Source organism: Neodiprion lecontei, chromosome 7, assembly GCF_021901455.1.
Source record: "Neodiprion lecontei isolate iyNeoLeco1 chromosome 7, iyNeoLeco1.1, whole genome shotgun sequence".
Taxonomy (NCBI): Eukaryota; Metazoa; Arthropoda; class Insecta; order Hymenoptera; family Diprionidae; genus Neodiprion; species Neodiprion lecontei.
This window is the reverse complement of record NC_060266.1, coordinates 1,908,231-1,923,280: the sequence shown is the minus strand read 5'-3', so window position 1 is coordinate 1,923,280 and position 15,050 is coordinate 1,908,231. Positions and strand designations below refer to the sequence as shown.

The window sequence follows — 15,050 nt, the reverse complement described above, 5'->3', positions numbered from 1 at the left end:
ATGCAATTTAAAAAAATAGGAAACGTTCGAATTTCCATAAAATTATTTGTGGTTGTAGAAATCATCGCCAGGTCCCTTAGTAAGAATCGAGTATGGCCGGCGCTGGTGAACGCCGTAAATGCTGTAATATCTACGATCGCATATCCGTAATCCCGTGTTTCACGCACACGCCTTGTGCCCGCTTCAACACAACGGTAAAATACCCTCGATTTCACGCTGCCCGTGTGCGGTGCGCGAGCAAAGAGCAAAGCTAGGCGAGCGATCGAGATGCTACGGGACTCGGATGCCATCACACGACGCGGTCGCAGCGGAACCAAAATGGCCGTTGCGTAACGACGCCGAATGGCCGCCCGACTCCGGTAGCGGCGTTAATAAGCGGTTGCTTACAAATAGACTGCCCCAATAACATATTATTCCCCTTATCTCGGCGCAACCCCTTCCTCTCCTGCTTCTTCTTCTCCTCCTCCTCGAAACTCTGTACTCTGTTCTTCTCTCCTTCACCTAGACTCGTTACATACGTGTTTTCGTAGTCGGTCATGTCCCCCACCTCGTTCTTTCTTCATCTCACTCCCGCTTCGTGCCCAGTTCTGTCTCTGGTTTCTAATGTTGTTGCATAATTGCGCAGGCTTTGAAAATCGATAGAACAGCGCAGAAACTCCCGTAGCTTATTCCTGTACCCATCTACCTACCTACCTAGCTCGTCTATAGACAATTTCACTATATCTATACTCTCGTAACTCACTCTCTGTATCCCTGTTACCGGTAATTCGCTACGCATTATGGAATCAAATAATGCCCGAACATTTTGATGGTAAATTATTTACATCGAAATTATAAAAATCGATAAAAAAAAAAACCACGTCATCGTGTTCAATTATACGATAAGAATAATTGACACCTTTTTTTCTTTTCTTCTCCCATCTCGTTGAATTGTATCTACAAAACAAAAATACTACAACTCGCTTTGTGATCGATGGAAGTCTTAGAGTCTTTTATTTTATTTTTCCGCGTATATTACCGAAGCTCTTCTATTCAGCGATATTCGGTACATATATATAGCGAAGAAATGAAACTATTTACAATGTACTGTGCTGAGAGCTCTCAAATACGTTATTGGGTTCCATAATTATTTTCTCCTTCTAGATTCAATCGCAGAACTGAGTCTCAAAGTTTTTGCATCCAACTTGATACAATTTTACGTCTTCCATTTTATTCTCGTGAACGGTTTTCTGCCCACCATTAGATGATACTGCTAATAATCCTGCATATACCATGGAATGTACGAAAAGCCGGCAAAGAGTAACGAGCCGGACAGATTTGAAAAAAATCTTGCAGAAAATGATACTTTTCTTTTTTTTCAGTACGTGTTCAGTTTCGTGGTGATTATGATACGAAGGCATTGATCAAACGCAGTGCAGACGGCAAGTCCTTGCTTGTCTGGACTCCAATCCAACGAACTGACTGGTTGAGAAGAGAGCGTGCTGTTCTGGAGCAGAGATACTGAACCGACTACTCCCTGCTCTATGCCATCGGCGTCTGCTGTCACTCGCTTTTCAGGATATTGGCTGCGGCACACAAGAACAGAAATTTTACATTGTGAGTATAACATTCGACTAAAAATTTGTTAGGAAATTATGAACTTGAGTGAATGAAATTTATCTACTATTTCCAAAGGCATAGCGATCCTCCACCTCCCGACGTCATGAATATCTCTCGGTTCTGGGGCAGATGACGTACCAGCCATATAGTTGATTTATGCGCCTGAAATCAAGTCGGATTATGGCTTGTTGCAATGCTCTATAAAAGGGTAATAATTACTTTCTGGTTATTTTGACAAAATTACAAGCAAAACAACTGAACTGCAAATTACTTTTTCTGAAAGATAAGAGAATCCTTTTTTGGGATGTTGAGTTTTCAGGTCAAACAGGTAGAACTTGGATTCAAGAGTGGTGGCGACCAGTTTGTTCATCGCGATATCTTTTCTGTCAAACTCCAATCCACAAACTCCGTTCTTCAAGTTGCTCTCCCATCTGAGAGCCATCGCCTTTAGGTCAAACATCTTAACGTCGCCATTGTCATAGCCAGCCGCGACGACCCTTTCTTCAGAGTTGTACGAGTTGCCAAAAGTGACAACCCAGCAGTCCCTACGGTCTTCGCCCTCATTTGGTTCCATTACTGCAACTGGCCGCCCCTTTTGCCGCGGATCCCAGACTTTGACGCTGCCATCTCTGGAGCCGGTGACGATTTCAGGAGCCCCGCAACCTATCGTCTGCCCGCCGATGCCGTCAATGGAGTTTATGATCTCCTTGTGAGCATTTGCCGAATAAATAGGAATCGCAGGATCCTCCAGGTTGTAGATATTCAGTTTACCCTGAAAATGATCAATTGTTAATCGACAGCGAGTAAAGAGCTGGTAACAGCGGCTCAGATTCTTACCTTAAAGTCTCCGGCGGCCAAGTATCTCTCTCTCAAACTTGACGCTCCGAAGGTGCCGCACTTCATCGGATTAGAGCGCTCGATCTCTTTGATCAGCTTAAGCTCCCCGCTGGATATTTCGTATATTTGAAAAACGCCAGATCCTCGCGGCCTCGAACCCATTACGACGAACTTTGCGCTGCTTGGTATCCACTTAGCGTCGAACAAAGAATAGTTCACTGACTTTTCGATGTGACATATTATCTGCGGCTTGGATAGTTTATCCATTTTTAAATCATTCGATACGGACTTGGTTGCACTTTCAGCCGCGAAATTCTACCAGCCGATATCGACACGAGGAGACAGCCTTTTAAATGACTGCCAACACGCGATAAACAAATACCAACGCCTCCTATTAGCTGTATGCCTTATTTATCGCTTCTGCGATTTTCATCAAGTGGTAAGCACTTCGCAGTAATCTACCGATGGTCAAAGTCACATTTCTGTTGTACAATAATGTTCATGAAAGTTTTGGGCTTCTGGCTAACTTATTTGGGATTCGAAATATAAATCCGAGTTCTTTTCTATATGAATTATGTGACAATGACTCCCAATCTCTCTGGTACCTCCAGCACTGTCAGTCATTGTCATATAATACTTATAGAAACAAACTCGCATTTTGTTTCGGACCGAAAACAAGTTAGCCGGATTTCCAAAGCATTAATAAACATTACTGTACTATCGGAATGCCAAATCCTAATAGACCATTTCGGAGATGAGCGTATTCGCATGCATAATACTTCTCTGCTCCCAGGTCAGGAAAATTTGCTCAGCGATACGCGTCTTTATATTTTTCAATCAACGGCGTAGTGGAGAAGCACCGGATGTGACTAGTAGCCAATCAGAGCGTAAGGATAAGAAGAATAAGGAGTTTGAATCAGGAAAGTTTGAATACTTACAACGGTCGTTTCGCGTCGCCGACAATCACTTGTTTCTCTTCTTGTTGATACAATGCGCGTTGATTTTTCGGCAGATTTTTTATCGCTCAAATAGCAGTGTGATTGGTGTTTTTTACGATTGAATAATTAGCCTCGTGCACTTGCATGGTTAGCTTGTCCTTCTCAAGTCATGATGTAGAGGAGGGAAAAACAGAGACACCGATGGAGTGAGAGCGTGATATTGAGTGAGGTTATGTTCGTTATTCCAGAGACCTCGAGGTACGTAAATATATTTGGCGGGAAAACAGAGAGCAGTCGGTCAGAGTTCAGACAACAAGATGGTGTTGAAGGATGCTTTGAAGGAGCATTTCGCTGTCTTCGGAGTCGTCGTTAACGACGAGGCGACTCTCAATAAATGTGAGTATCGAAATCTCAGCATTCGCGTTCGTCATTCGCACGTAGAAGTTAAAATCCTGCAGGAGGAATTTCGATATCTGTCGAAACGCGTCTCGCTAATTTTGGGGGTTGGAAAAGAAACCGTACCGTTTTAGTAGACTGTTTTCTTTGGCCCTTCTACCGAAATCCGAAAAATTGATTTGGGAAAACTGATCACATGCACGATTACCTACATTTTGATAGCTAACAGTCTATTTTCTAATACATGGTTGATCCTCCGCAGGTCTCGATCTCTGCGATTTGTACAATTTAAACGAAGAAGCGCTGGTCGAAACATGGATGGCATTCAGCGTGTCACAGTGCCGAGGCGACAACCCAACTGTGGAGTATTTACTGCGGATGGAAAGAAACGAGTTGAAGAAAGACATGGGCTCCGCTGGTAATTCAAAGGCTGATGCCAAACTGTCGAAACTCGCCGTGTATAACTCTCACTCAATGAAACAGTACAAGTATCCTTTGCAAACAAATTGAGTTGAAATTCTTGCACGTAAACCTTGGAAACTCAATTCGCCAAACTGCCAGACCTGGTACAAATACTTTTCAAAATAACAAGCAGATTCCTTAACTTGGTCCCAGTGATGACGAAGATATTTTGGAGCTCTACGGTGCGAAAACCCCAACGACGCCAAGAGTGAGTAAAAACAACACATTTTTCCATAATAGTTGTAAGACATGAATTTTTCCATTGTTTTTATTGTGTTTTTATAAAAACGTGCATTGTATCTTTTATTGCAACAGTTTCCCAGAATTATTTATCTCGCTTTTGCAGCTTTTACGGGCCGATAAATGATTACTTAATTCTATTCAAGAAATCCCAAACAGCGGAGAATAGTCAAAAATTCTTTTCACCGCAGGTGGAAGATAATAATGTCAGGATATATTCTTAGAGTAGCGGAGCTAAAGGGGCAGAGGGAGGGGGGGGGGGGGGGGGGATATTTCCACAACCCATCATTATAAAGGCATTATCGAAAGTATGCGCCATCGTGTGATTCATTCCTGTATCTCCCCCTCATTGCAGGCTCTATCCTTTCCTCCATGTATTATGCCACGCAGGTATCATTTAGAGATCAAGATACTCGTTTTCGATCCTCAGTCGAGCAGGCAGATCACATACACGTTCTGTACACTACGAGTTTTGCTTTCTTGGCTGTTACTTTTTTCGTTTGTTTGCCGCGCAGGTTTTCAGCTCGCTGGTGATAGTTGCCTCAACTTTTTTAATCTTTTCATTTTTTGTTCATAATCTCTTCATTGGTTGGTTCCCAGGCAAAGAAGATCGATTTACATGCGTATGTGCGTGTCTCTACGTGTGTTGGAAATTGTGGTTTACTTTTTTCCCCATGATAATGGAAAGGAATCATCGTTTCGTACGGTTTTTTTTTTTCCATTCCACTTTTTCCCTCCGGCGAATTTTGGAAATATTTCGAATCTCCCAAGGTTCCTATCCGGCTTTGTGTCTGTCTCTTTTTCTCTCTTTCATTCCCCACTTTTCTCTCGTCTCTTTTCTACCTCTCCCCTTGTTCCGTGAAACCGCCTCTCCTCCCGATCCTGACGGCTAGCCGACCGATGCAGCCGGTGGTGGTAGAAGAGCAGGAACCGAGCAGAGCGTTAGGCAGTTTGATGAAAGCGCCGTTGCCAAGCTTACGTCAAGCGAACGCGCGCCGCTTCGTAATTTGACGAAAATTTCGAGCTGCAATATAATTTCATGAATACATGTTTTATCATCAGCAAAGATTTTCGCGCGTTGCAAATTATCGTAAAAAGACGTTTCAACCTTGTCGTTTGTTCGTTCCGTCCGCGTTCATTGAAATTCCATGATCAAATTCACGCGGCGCGATGTGTTCAACTATTTTTGTAAAATATAAATCCGCAATTTCATCGTAATAATAATAATAATAATAATAATAATAATAATAATAATAGTAATAATAATATTATTATTATGTGAGTCGTCAACGAGTCGGAGAATCAAGAGAATCTAAAACTGCAACGTTCGTTCAAACTTGCTTCGAAAATAACAAAGAACTCGTTCGAACAAGATCGTGGTGTAAAAAGACAGGAGTAGTAAAAAAAATTTTTTAAAACAAGATCAATTTACCTGGCAGCGAGAGGAAATTCCTCACTCGGGTATAATACATGCCTTGCCGCGGAAACGTTGGAGGTAACGGAATATCGAGCCGCCTGTTTGTCGGCCGCTCGGAGTACGCATCGTGAATTCTCGAATCAAAGTCCGGTTCGTTCCAACGGCTTTTCGGATTCGATTTTTTTCAAACCCGTCAGACAGAGAACGACACGTATATATATGAATCTCCAAGGAAATGCGGATTGGCATGTGTTCGTCTCTCGCTAAAACGCGCCGCGCTTCCGATCGGCGAAAAATGATTGTACATTATTAAAAGCACGCGATACGATTTACATCGTACCTGGTTTTCGCATTATTCTGGACCTGCGTAATTTCATACAACATTGTTTATCCAAACTCGCGATCTCTTTGTTTGTCTTTTTTGCCATGGGGAAATGAACCTACTCCAACCTTGATTTTGACGTCAATTTTTTTGATTCTCTAGTTGGAATATATTGTCGGATAATTTTTGGAAAGTTTGATTATCAATTCAGCCGATCTTTCTATTAGATGAACTTTACTCGATTCGTTGATTATGCAAATTGAAACAGACGATACCACGTTAATTCGTCGAGCTGTTAATTCCGCTCCTTTAGTATTCTACATTACGGCAGTCACAAGTGTTGTAATATCGTAAACGACTGCCGAAAGGTCCGAGCATCGTGGAAGAAAATTTCTTGAAATTTTCAGTACCGTCCAGTTTATAGGGTAATTCGCCGAGTTTTTATACTACAAAATCGGGGTCCGGGCTCTGGGACCTAACATTACGTCCCTGGGAAGCATACGGTGCTGTGCACGGTCAGCGACGTTTGAAAGATCGTGTGTTGGCAACACTGTCGCGCGTTCTTTGTGCCGGGACCGAGTTTCTGTAACCAGAGTCAGTGTGTGTCGGTGTCGGTGTTGGTTTCGAGAAGAGAGCAGCATCGAGTCAAGTTTATGGCCGTCGGCCGGCGCGTACGCGTCTCGTTCTCTTCCCGCGTCTCTCGGTCGAATTCGTGGTCCTTCCTCAGACCCTAATCTCGACTCCTTACTTTAAAAAACTTGAAACTTGTAATAACTCGACATTCAAATGTTTCAAGATCATCTATACAACTTGTAGTCACAGGTTAAAGTTGAACATTGAACAATATTGAATACCAAGTCGTTGTGTTTGTGTGCTTGATATTTGGAGTTCAGTAGAATCGATTCGAAAATCACTCTATCACTTCCTGTTATGAAACGTTAAATGAGCCTAATCACGAAATTTATACTGAAAAGATTAAGGAAAAGAAACTCCGACTACATAGTGTAACATAGATGGTCTTCTGAATTCAAGTTTTTAGACTTTAGTAGTAGAGTTGAGATTTTGGTGTAGGAAAATAACGGCTGTGAATTCGGTCGAGGATGAGGGCTACTGTCGTTTTTATATCACCGCACGAAACGCGACACCTCGAAAAAGAGGAGAGAGAAGAGAAGTCAAGTGGACAGTTCACGTTCACGTTCACGTTCTTGTTCTTCACGTGTCGCGTTGTCGTATCGCGTTCCCCGCGACGCATCGGGTTGTAATAACTCGGGAGAGTTGAAGACGAAGAGGAAGAACAACGAACAATAAAACAAGAATAAGAAGACGAAAAATCGATCGTGGATTCGTGTGTACGTGTCCTGTGTGGAGTGGAGAGTCTCGACGCCTAGTTCAGCAATTCGTCGTCGTCTTCTGACTCCTTGCGAAATTCTTCGGTTATAAAAAATCGATCTTGAAGCAAAAAAATCGAGCAGTATATAAAAAAGATCCCAAGTCTCGTTGATTGGTAAAAATGGATTGTCTTGCACCGCGCATTCGGGTCTTCCACATTTCTCGAAGTATCGAAAGATCGTGAAGTACGACGAAAATATGAGAGCGAGAGAAAGCGGGAGTCTCGACAATGTTTTTCCGATTTTCCGACGGATCGATCGCGGCGCAAACCTGCCGACCGGGAAGAGTGTAGTAGAGAGGAGCGAAAAGGCCCCGTTCGGCGAGGTTTCACCTCCGACAGGTGGTTTTTTGTCGTAATCGAAATCGTCGGTTGGGCCCCTCGACGAGCCCGTTTCGTTACGTATCGTTACGTTTCGGGCCTGTTATTTCCCGCCACAAAAATCCTGCGGCCAGGTAGATTGCCGCCATTATCCCTCCCCTCCTCTACACTTTGACCGGCGGACTGCAGAGTTAGTTCGTGTCTTCCGTCCTGTCCCTGACAAAGGCGGGTGGGGATCGGCATCCATCCCCACCGCCCGCGTCTCCTCTTCCTCTTCCTTCGCCGCTCGGACCCGTCCACCAGATTTCTTCTTCCAAAGGAATAATTTCAGTTTTCAAGGACGTGTCCGCCATAATCGCCGGTAGGCATAACGCTTCTCAATCGTCGTCGTAAAGCGTCCTCTCTCTGTATAGTATAATGTTTCCGAACGGTTCTTCGTGTCGTTCGATCAGTAAGTGAATCGTGTTTTGCGTCTTTTCATCGATCGTTCTTTCGTTCGTTTATTATTCATCCGTTTGAACACCCTTTCAGCGGATTTCGAACGTTCCAACCGCCTCTTCAACCCCTGATCGTAACGACTTTCATCCGACGCCGACTTCACGAACTTCCCGTTCAACCCCTTCTCATGTCCTTGTTCTTATCATTGTTTTTCTCTCAACGACTTTTCCACTTTTCTCGTATTTTGTTTCCTTTCGCGATCTTCCGTCTTCCACATTCGGCGCAACAACCTGTTGAGTCCCAACGCGCGTGCATCCATCCCTTCTCTCCAAGTCACCCCAACCGCCACACTAGTTTCCTTATTTCCCAATGAAACGTGTTTACTCGGTGATCCAATGAAAAACGTGTAAAAATCGGAGACTGATTCGCTGTATCCGTTTCTCCTCGTTGAGTCTATCGATGATACTCACAAGTTGCACCAAAGATCGATATGAAAAAATAATTCATCTCTGCACAGTCTCCTTATTCTACTCATGAAACGTCATCGTTCAAATTGCGATTTTCAAAAATGTACTTTCTCCACTTTTCCTTCGGCTTGTTTCCGGAGATTTTAACACGTCTTTCTTTGTCGATGTTTACCGATATTCTACAATACGATCGCTTCGATTCGATCGCACAAAAATCGAGGCTCGCGAAAGAAATCTTATTCCGCAAATTTCGTCATCGGTTATATATAACTATACAGATATGCATTCGAATTCCGGGCTGTTGTTGCAGTAGTTCTGCAGTGCAGCCATTACTCGGGCATCTATTGTTCCTTTTTTCCCTGCGCCACAAAATCTCCTAGACAAAAGGCCCAACGGCTAAGGCCCAACCGTTCGTGCGTACCTGCATCGCGTAGGTATTTCATGCTTTGCGTGTGTCGTGTGTGCTTGTGCAGCATACACCCATATTTCTCGGAATTGAACACTAAAAGAAAGAATAAGGATAAGAAAAAGCTGAGAACCGTTAATCTGTTCCCCCTCTCTTTCTTCTCTTTCTCTAGGCACCTTCTCGCGGATACAGAATGAAAGATGATAAATGATAAACGGAGAATAGAAAATATTCAACGAGAAATCATCACGCGCTACGTGATCCGCGTATTAAACAATCTATCACGCTTTTCTTCTTTTTTCAATTCCTCGACCTGCTCAAGTTGTTTCAGCAGTGCTGTTACGGTCACTCAGCCAGACAGTATTTCTCGATGATTAATCGATAATGGATGGAATGTCCCAACCATTGAGGCGAAATAGTTTTTGTTCTTTTCTTTTTTTTTCTCATCAATTCCATCGCCACTTCTTACTGGTTCCATTTATTGTCAAGTCGAAGTTTTGTGTATTTCAATTTTTCCAAATAATTCCCGCACTGATCGATTGCTTGATTTTGTCGATATTTTTTTTATAAAAATCGATCCAATCACTGATGCCTCGTAATAGTCGATGTCTTTCCTTGTTTCAATTTGGGGCGGCAACCCCCGAAGTATAATTATTCGTTGTTAGTTTCGTTGAAGCACGCGGTTGCCTCGTGGTGGAGTTCATTAATTAAGCACAATTGACCGAAACTCCCTGCGTCAACGTTTGTAACGATCTTAAAGATGTATCGGTCGTGTATAGTCTGAACAAAAATTTTCTACACAATTCAATCGAAATATCTATGTTGATTGAAATTTGAAAGCAACGTTAAATTACTATACGTATACTCGTACAAATTTTTTCCATCACGTTTGCTAAAAAAAAAATAAATTATGTAGGTACGGATCGTTTTAATCATGCTAATTAATTCTTCACAAATCGCTTAAAGCGATGACGATTTTATTTCCTGGCCACCAAGTTAACAACAAATAATTTACTCAAAGAATGTGTTGCAATCAAATTTGCGATAATTATCTGAAGTCACGAAATAACTGAACTTTCTTCATTTGAACTCACAGTTTTGTAACTTGATGATTTATCGAGGCGAGATTCATCCGATATCAAAATTCAACTAACGAATCAACCTTCATTTCAATATTTTGTTATTATTCAAAGTAATCATTTTTTTTTTTTTTTTTTTTTCATTTTAATAATTTTTTACCGGACCGTACGCCGTATACATCCTTAATCTTGGAGGCGAATGGCGAAAGACGCTTTGTTGCTGCTTCCCTCGTCGATTCTTGCGTGACTTTCCCGGTAAAATAAAGTAAATAAGAAAGAGAAAAAATTAAAAAAAAAAACGTGAAGTAAAATGAAATAACAAATGATACATATACTGCGTATATGCTGTTGGTGCATCATCGCTTTCGTAACTGAGGGAGAATCAGAGGAATCAAACGGAATTAAATCTGCTTGTTGGTAGACGATACGTGTTTATGTGTCCATTGTAGGAGGCTCGTATTTAATCATATTGAATAAAGTCAATATAGGCTCGTCTGATATCTACAAATCCGAGATCAAAGGGGGGGGGGGGGATCAAGAATACAAAATACAAAACGACTTGATCTAATCTTGCATATGTGTATTGTATAATACATGTTTATTCACATTTCTGCTAAAAAGAGAGGAACAGATGAAATGAAAGGTGGGAGAAATGTACGCACTACGTACTAAAAGCATGTGCAAAAAATTTGTAACTCGGTGTAATTCACAAACTTTATCCCCTTTGCCCCATGTTTCACCTTTCCAAATTTACCGTGAAACTGTGTTCAACAATCTTATTAGTATAATCTTGATAATCGTACAGTTTTTTTAATACCGAATAACTTGGCTCGGCAACTTTTTTTCGTGACTGGGGCGTGATTAGAGTTAAAAAAAAATTCGTATCGTTGATCATAATCAGACTAAAATGTTTTTAAATTTGTATTTTGTTTCTCTTCATACGTTTATTCTTTAAGTCGTTAAGTCGACTTTCATTAAGTCCTTATTCTTTAGCAATTTGTAAACGCAAATGCGGCGACGAATCTGCAATTTTAAACATCGTCGGTGTGTATAATTACGATACGTGGAATAAATAAATAAATAAATGCGTACGTTGATTTAGGGAACCGACTCGTTTCCGTGGGTCCGAAAGAGAAGTGCGCAAGTTTTACGTTCTACGTTTACCATAAATCCCGGCTTCGATTACATCGCGAATTCTTTGCGTGTCGTACGATATGGTTCGTGTGTATGACTGGCCAAAGTAGTAAAAGTTCAACGGCATTTCCCACGGTCTCATCGTGGTGTGTGAGATTCATCGGTTGCCTCTGGCTCTCCACCGACCAACTGGCTGCCAGGCAGGCAACTGCCTGCAGTAATATTATAAAACCCAGAGAGCGAGAGAAAGAGAGAAAAAGAAAAGGGGCGACGGGGGCTGCCAGTCGAGCACTGGTGGATGGATGGATGGATGGGATGCCTTGCTTTGCTTGCCTGGCCGCTCGCTATTGCTTCGGTTTTGCTTTTGCTGCTTCTCATCCTGGTCTTTGCCGCTGCAACGAGACGGTTGCGCAGGGTTAAATAGAGATTGTGATACAGGGAGTGGGAGGGTCAGGGAATTCCCAGTATGTAATCGAAAACTGACTGGGTTTTAGTCGAATTTAAAATATCGCACTTTTCTTTTCAATCTCGTATTTCACGAGCATTCAGAAACGTATCGTGTAACATTGTTTGCTTAAAAATCTATCAGGAAATATATAATTTGAGAAATCTGTGAAGAGAAACAATTCAGGAATCGTTATTTTTCTCCTCCTTTCTTTAGTAGAAATTTCTTTTATCAAAAGAGAGACCGTTTCGCAACTGTTTGTCTTTTCAAAATGCTGAAGGGATCACAGATGTCTGTTTTTAATACTTGGCGATCCTGGTCTTGATCTGAGGATAGTTTTAGGATCTTCTGAGAGCCACGTGTTCCTTTTTCGGTATATATTCTATATTATCTCTCATTCATTTTTCTTCTCGTGCTCCAATTTCATCTCATTCCACAACTTTACATCCCTCCACAGTATATCTGTATTTGTCTTTCTCTCGCTGGTAAAGAACGAGCAATGAAATGGTTGAAATTGATTGAAACAATGCGTAATAAAAGGAGTGTATATATGTATATACATATATTAAATGGTGACGGGTTAAAAGCTGTTAACCTCCTCTAGACGACGTCGGCTCTGCTGACGCTACTCTAACTCCTAATGTCGATGCTGATGACACTCCCTGTTTCCCGCACTCGTTCCACACTCCCAATAAACAATACTGATGGTACGCCGATGTAGAGATTTATATTTATATTCCGACTTCGTTGAACTACGTGAGTTAGGTCTTTTGTAATAGTTGATCTACCGTAATGGAGATATCGAAAGAAATTCTCATTGTACTGAGTGAGTGACGGTCTAGTGCACATTTTTTCCAAGCTGTGACTAGATCCACACTCATTAAGCACGATCGGGAGACGCAACGGATGAGGGTGATATGTCGGTGAAGGTTTATCAACTACGAATGCAATGTTTTTTTTGTTTTTTTTTCAAAATATTGAGAATAGCACGAGAGGCATTTCCATAGACGAGTATGAATTTAGTACACGTTGTTGTTAATATTCGTGACTAGATACACACTCGTCTACGGCGGCCTCTTCGATGTGGGCATTACACGCTCGCCCATACCGCGGTTGACTAAGAATATACGTATAGACGATGAAAAGGAAAGGATAGAGTAGAGCAAAAGAAAAGAAAATCGGTAATATAAAATTCTATCTTCTTCTTTCAATCATTTTTCCCTCAAAAACAGGTAAAACGATTGCGCAGCCCCGAGGGGGAGCAGGATAACTCCGAGGTCAAGGTCCGGGCGGTGGACAGTCCGTTTACGCCGTCGAGTTTCTCCCCAAAAGTGTAAGGGATAAGAATACTACATTTATATGGATGATCTTGCTAGTGGAGATAGGTTTTCACAAATAATTATTTTCCGAACAATATCTGGTGCAGAACGACGCCAAGCAGACATGCCTCGACACCATCAGCCAATCGAGGGAAGATATTGTTGAAATTTGGCTCGGATCCTGAGAGCTGGAAGACCGACGAGAACAGCAGACGCAAAGTAAAGGTGAAGAGGAGCGAGGACCAGCCACACGTGCCTTCGAAAGCCTTGTACATGTACGAAAAGCTCCTCAGTAAAGCTGAGGCTTTGGACATTGTCGGCGAGGAACTCGGATCCGCGATGTGCAAGACCGTCAACAACATTGATAAAGTTGAAATCGAACCGGTTGGCGTTTACTCGAGGAGTCAGTACCAGATACAGAGCTACGGTAGAATTTGCTGCGACTCCGAGGGGAAGTTGAACACCGCTTCGATCATGCTTGAGGGAACCAAGCACCTGTCTTCCGGGGTCAGGGTCAAATTGGATCTTGGAAAGCTGGATCAGTACTCCGTATTTCCGGGGCAAATCGTGTCTGTAAAGGGTGTGAATCCAACTGGACATACACTCGTTGTAAAGAACTTATTTTTCGAATCGCCTGCGCCACCTTCAGCGTCCCCAAAATTGGCTGGCAGTGATCTTCGGATAGTCGTTGCCGCAGGCCCGTTCACTCAGTCGGATAATCTCGCCTATGAACCTCTCCTAGAACTGATTGATTATGTCAGTGAAAATCAACCCCATGTTCTCATACTAGTCGGACCCTTCGTCGAGTTCAGTCACACGGAGATACAAAAATGCGAGATGGCGCTAACTTTCGATGACTTTTTCGAACAGTGCGTTGGAAATATCATGCGCAAACTGAAAGAGTAAGGCATTCTTTTAATCGGAGATTGAGATTTTAAATTTCAGTCTATTCGCCGGTGTTGTTTGGATGAAAACCTGGAATTGGTCACTCAGTCTTCTCGGACTTTATTCGAACGATATTATTGGAGAATTTCATTATTTTGCAGCACGTGTACTCAGGTGATCTTGGTGTCGTCTAACCGCGATGTTCACCACGAGCCGATCTTCCCTACACCGGAATTCAGGCTCAAGCATACATATCCGAATCTGCATTTGATGCCAGACCCTTGCATGATCGATATTGAGGGTGTAATAATCGGAAGCACTTCGGTAGACTCTCTGATGCATTTGGGACGCGAGGAAATCAGCTTGTAAGTATTTCTGGAAGTGATGCGAAACCTCTTGCATTCACAATTAGCCTGCATACTTGTCTCTGTTCGAATTAGCAACTCCACGAGGTTCGACAGACTGACGCGTCTGGCGACTCATCTTCTGGCCCAGAAGTGCTTTTATCCGTTGGTGCCGCCTTCCGAAGAGGTCAACGTTGACACGGACCTGTGGGAGAAATACGCGTTCATGCATCAACAGCCCCACATTTTGATTCTACCGTCCAGCTTGCGATACTTTTGCAACAAAATATACGACTGCGTCGCCATGAACCCCGAAAGATTGGTCAAAGGCTCTTTTGCAAGGCTTAGGGTGACCGTCCCGCCGAAAGATACCGACTCCTGGAAACCCAGTGAAAACGTGGCTGTACATATCCTCAAAATTTAAGATAGTAGCGTTAGTACGTACTTGTTTATTTCTTATTTTTATTACTATTATTAAACAGCGTCTACTTCCAGCGTTCCTTAATCGCTTGTTATGGGATCGTCATTGAATGAGCGTTCCGTTTCCTAACCGTAGCTACAGTGTAGCCTCTCCATCCTAACGCTGATAAATATCGATAACATTTTTTTAGTTT

The 15,050-nt window shown here is 42.4% G+C and overlaps 2 protein-coding genes and 2 long non-coding RNA genes across 5 annotated transcripts; 2 read left to right on the top strand and 2 right to left on the bottom strand.

Moving 5' to 3' along the window:
* Positions 1-311: 311 nt before the first annotated feature.
* Positions 312-2,113, top strand: LOC124295319. Its single transcript, XR_006905229.1, has 4 exons — positions 312-811; positions 1,362-1,596; positions 1,675-1,807; positions 1,919-2,113. It is a non-coding gene; the product is annotated as an uncharacterized LOC124295319 (long non-coding RNA).
* LOC107219217 (dynein axonemal assembly factor 10) lies at positions 970-2,885 on the bottom strand. Of its 2 annotated transcripts, none has more exons than XM_015657372.2 (4): positions 2,437-2,870; positions 1,871-2,371; positions 1,664-1,761; positions 970-1,565 (listed from the first exon to the last, which is right to left on the bottom strand). In XM_015657372.2, the coding sequence occupies exons 1-4, from the start codon at positions 2,701-2,703 to the stop codon at positions 1,358-1,360; spliced, it is 1,074 nt and encodes a 357-aa protein (XP_015512858.2). In that variant the 5' UTR covers positions 2,704-2,870; the 3' UTR covers positions 970-1,357. The 2 variants fall into 2 exon arrangements, with proteins under 2 accessions (XP_015512858.2, XP_046600865.1); XM_046744909.1 differs by having other exon boundaries at positions 1,462-1,575; positions 2,437-2,885.
* Positions 2,886-3,066: 181 nt separating this feature from the next.
* LOC107219218 (DNA polymerase alpha subunit B) lies at positions 3,067-14,941 on the top strand. The gene is made up of 7 exons (XM_015657373.2): positions 3,067-3,770; positions 4,033-4,258; positions 4,386-4,440; positions 13,121-13,221; positions 13,315-14,109; positions 14,254-14,457; positions 14,533-14,941. The coding sequence occupies exons 1-7, from the start codon at positions 3,692-3,694 to the stop codon at positions 14,858-14,860; spliced, it is 1,788 nt and encodes a 595-aa protein (XP_015512859.1). The 5' UTR covers positions 3,067-3,691; the 3' UTR covers positions 14,861-14,941.
* Positions 5,178-7,428, bottom strand: LOC124295321. The gene is made up of 2 exons (XR_006905231.1): positions 5,905-7,428; positions 5,178-5,496 (listed from the first exon to the last, which is right to left on the bottom strand). It is a non-coding gene; the product is annotated as an uncharacterized LOC124295321 (long non-coding RNA).
* Positions 14,942-15,050: the final 109 nt, after the last annotated feature.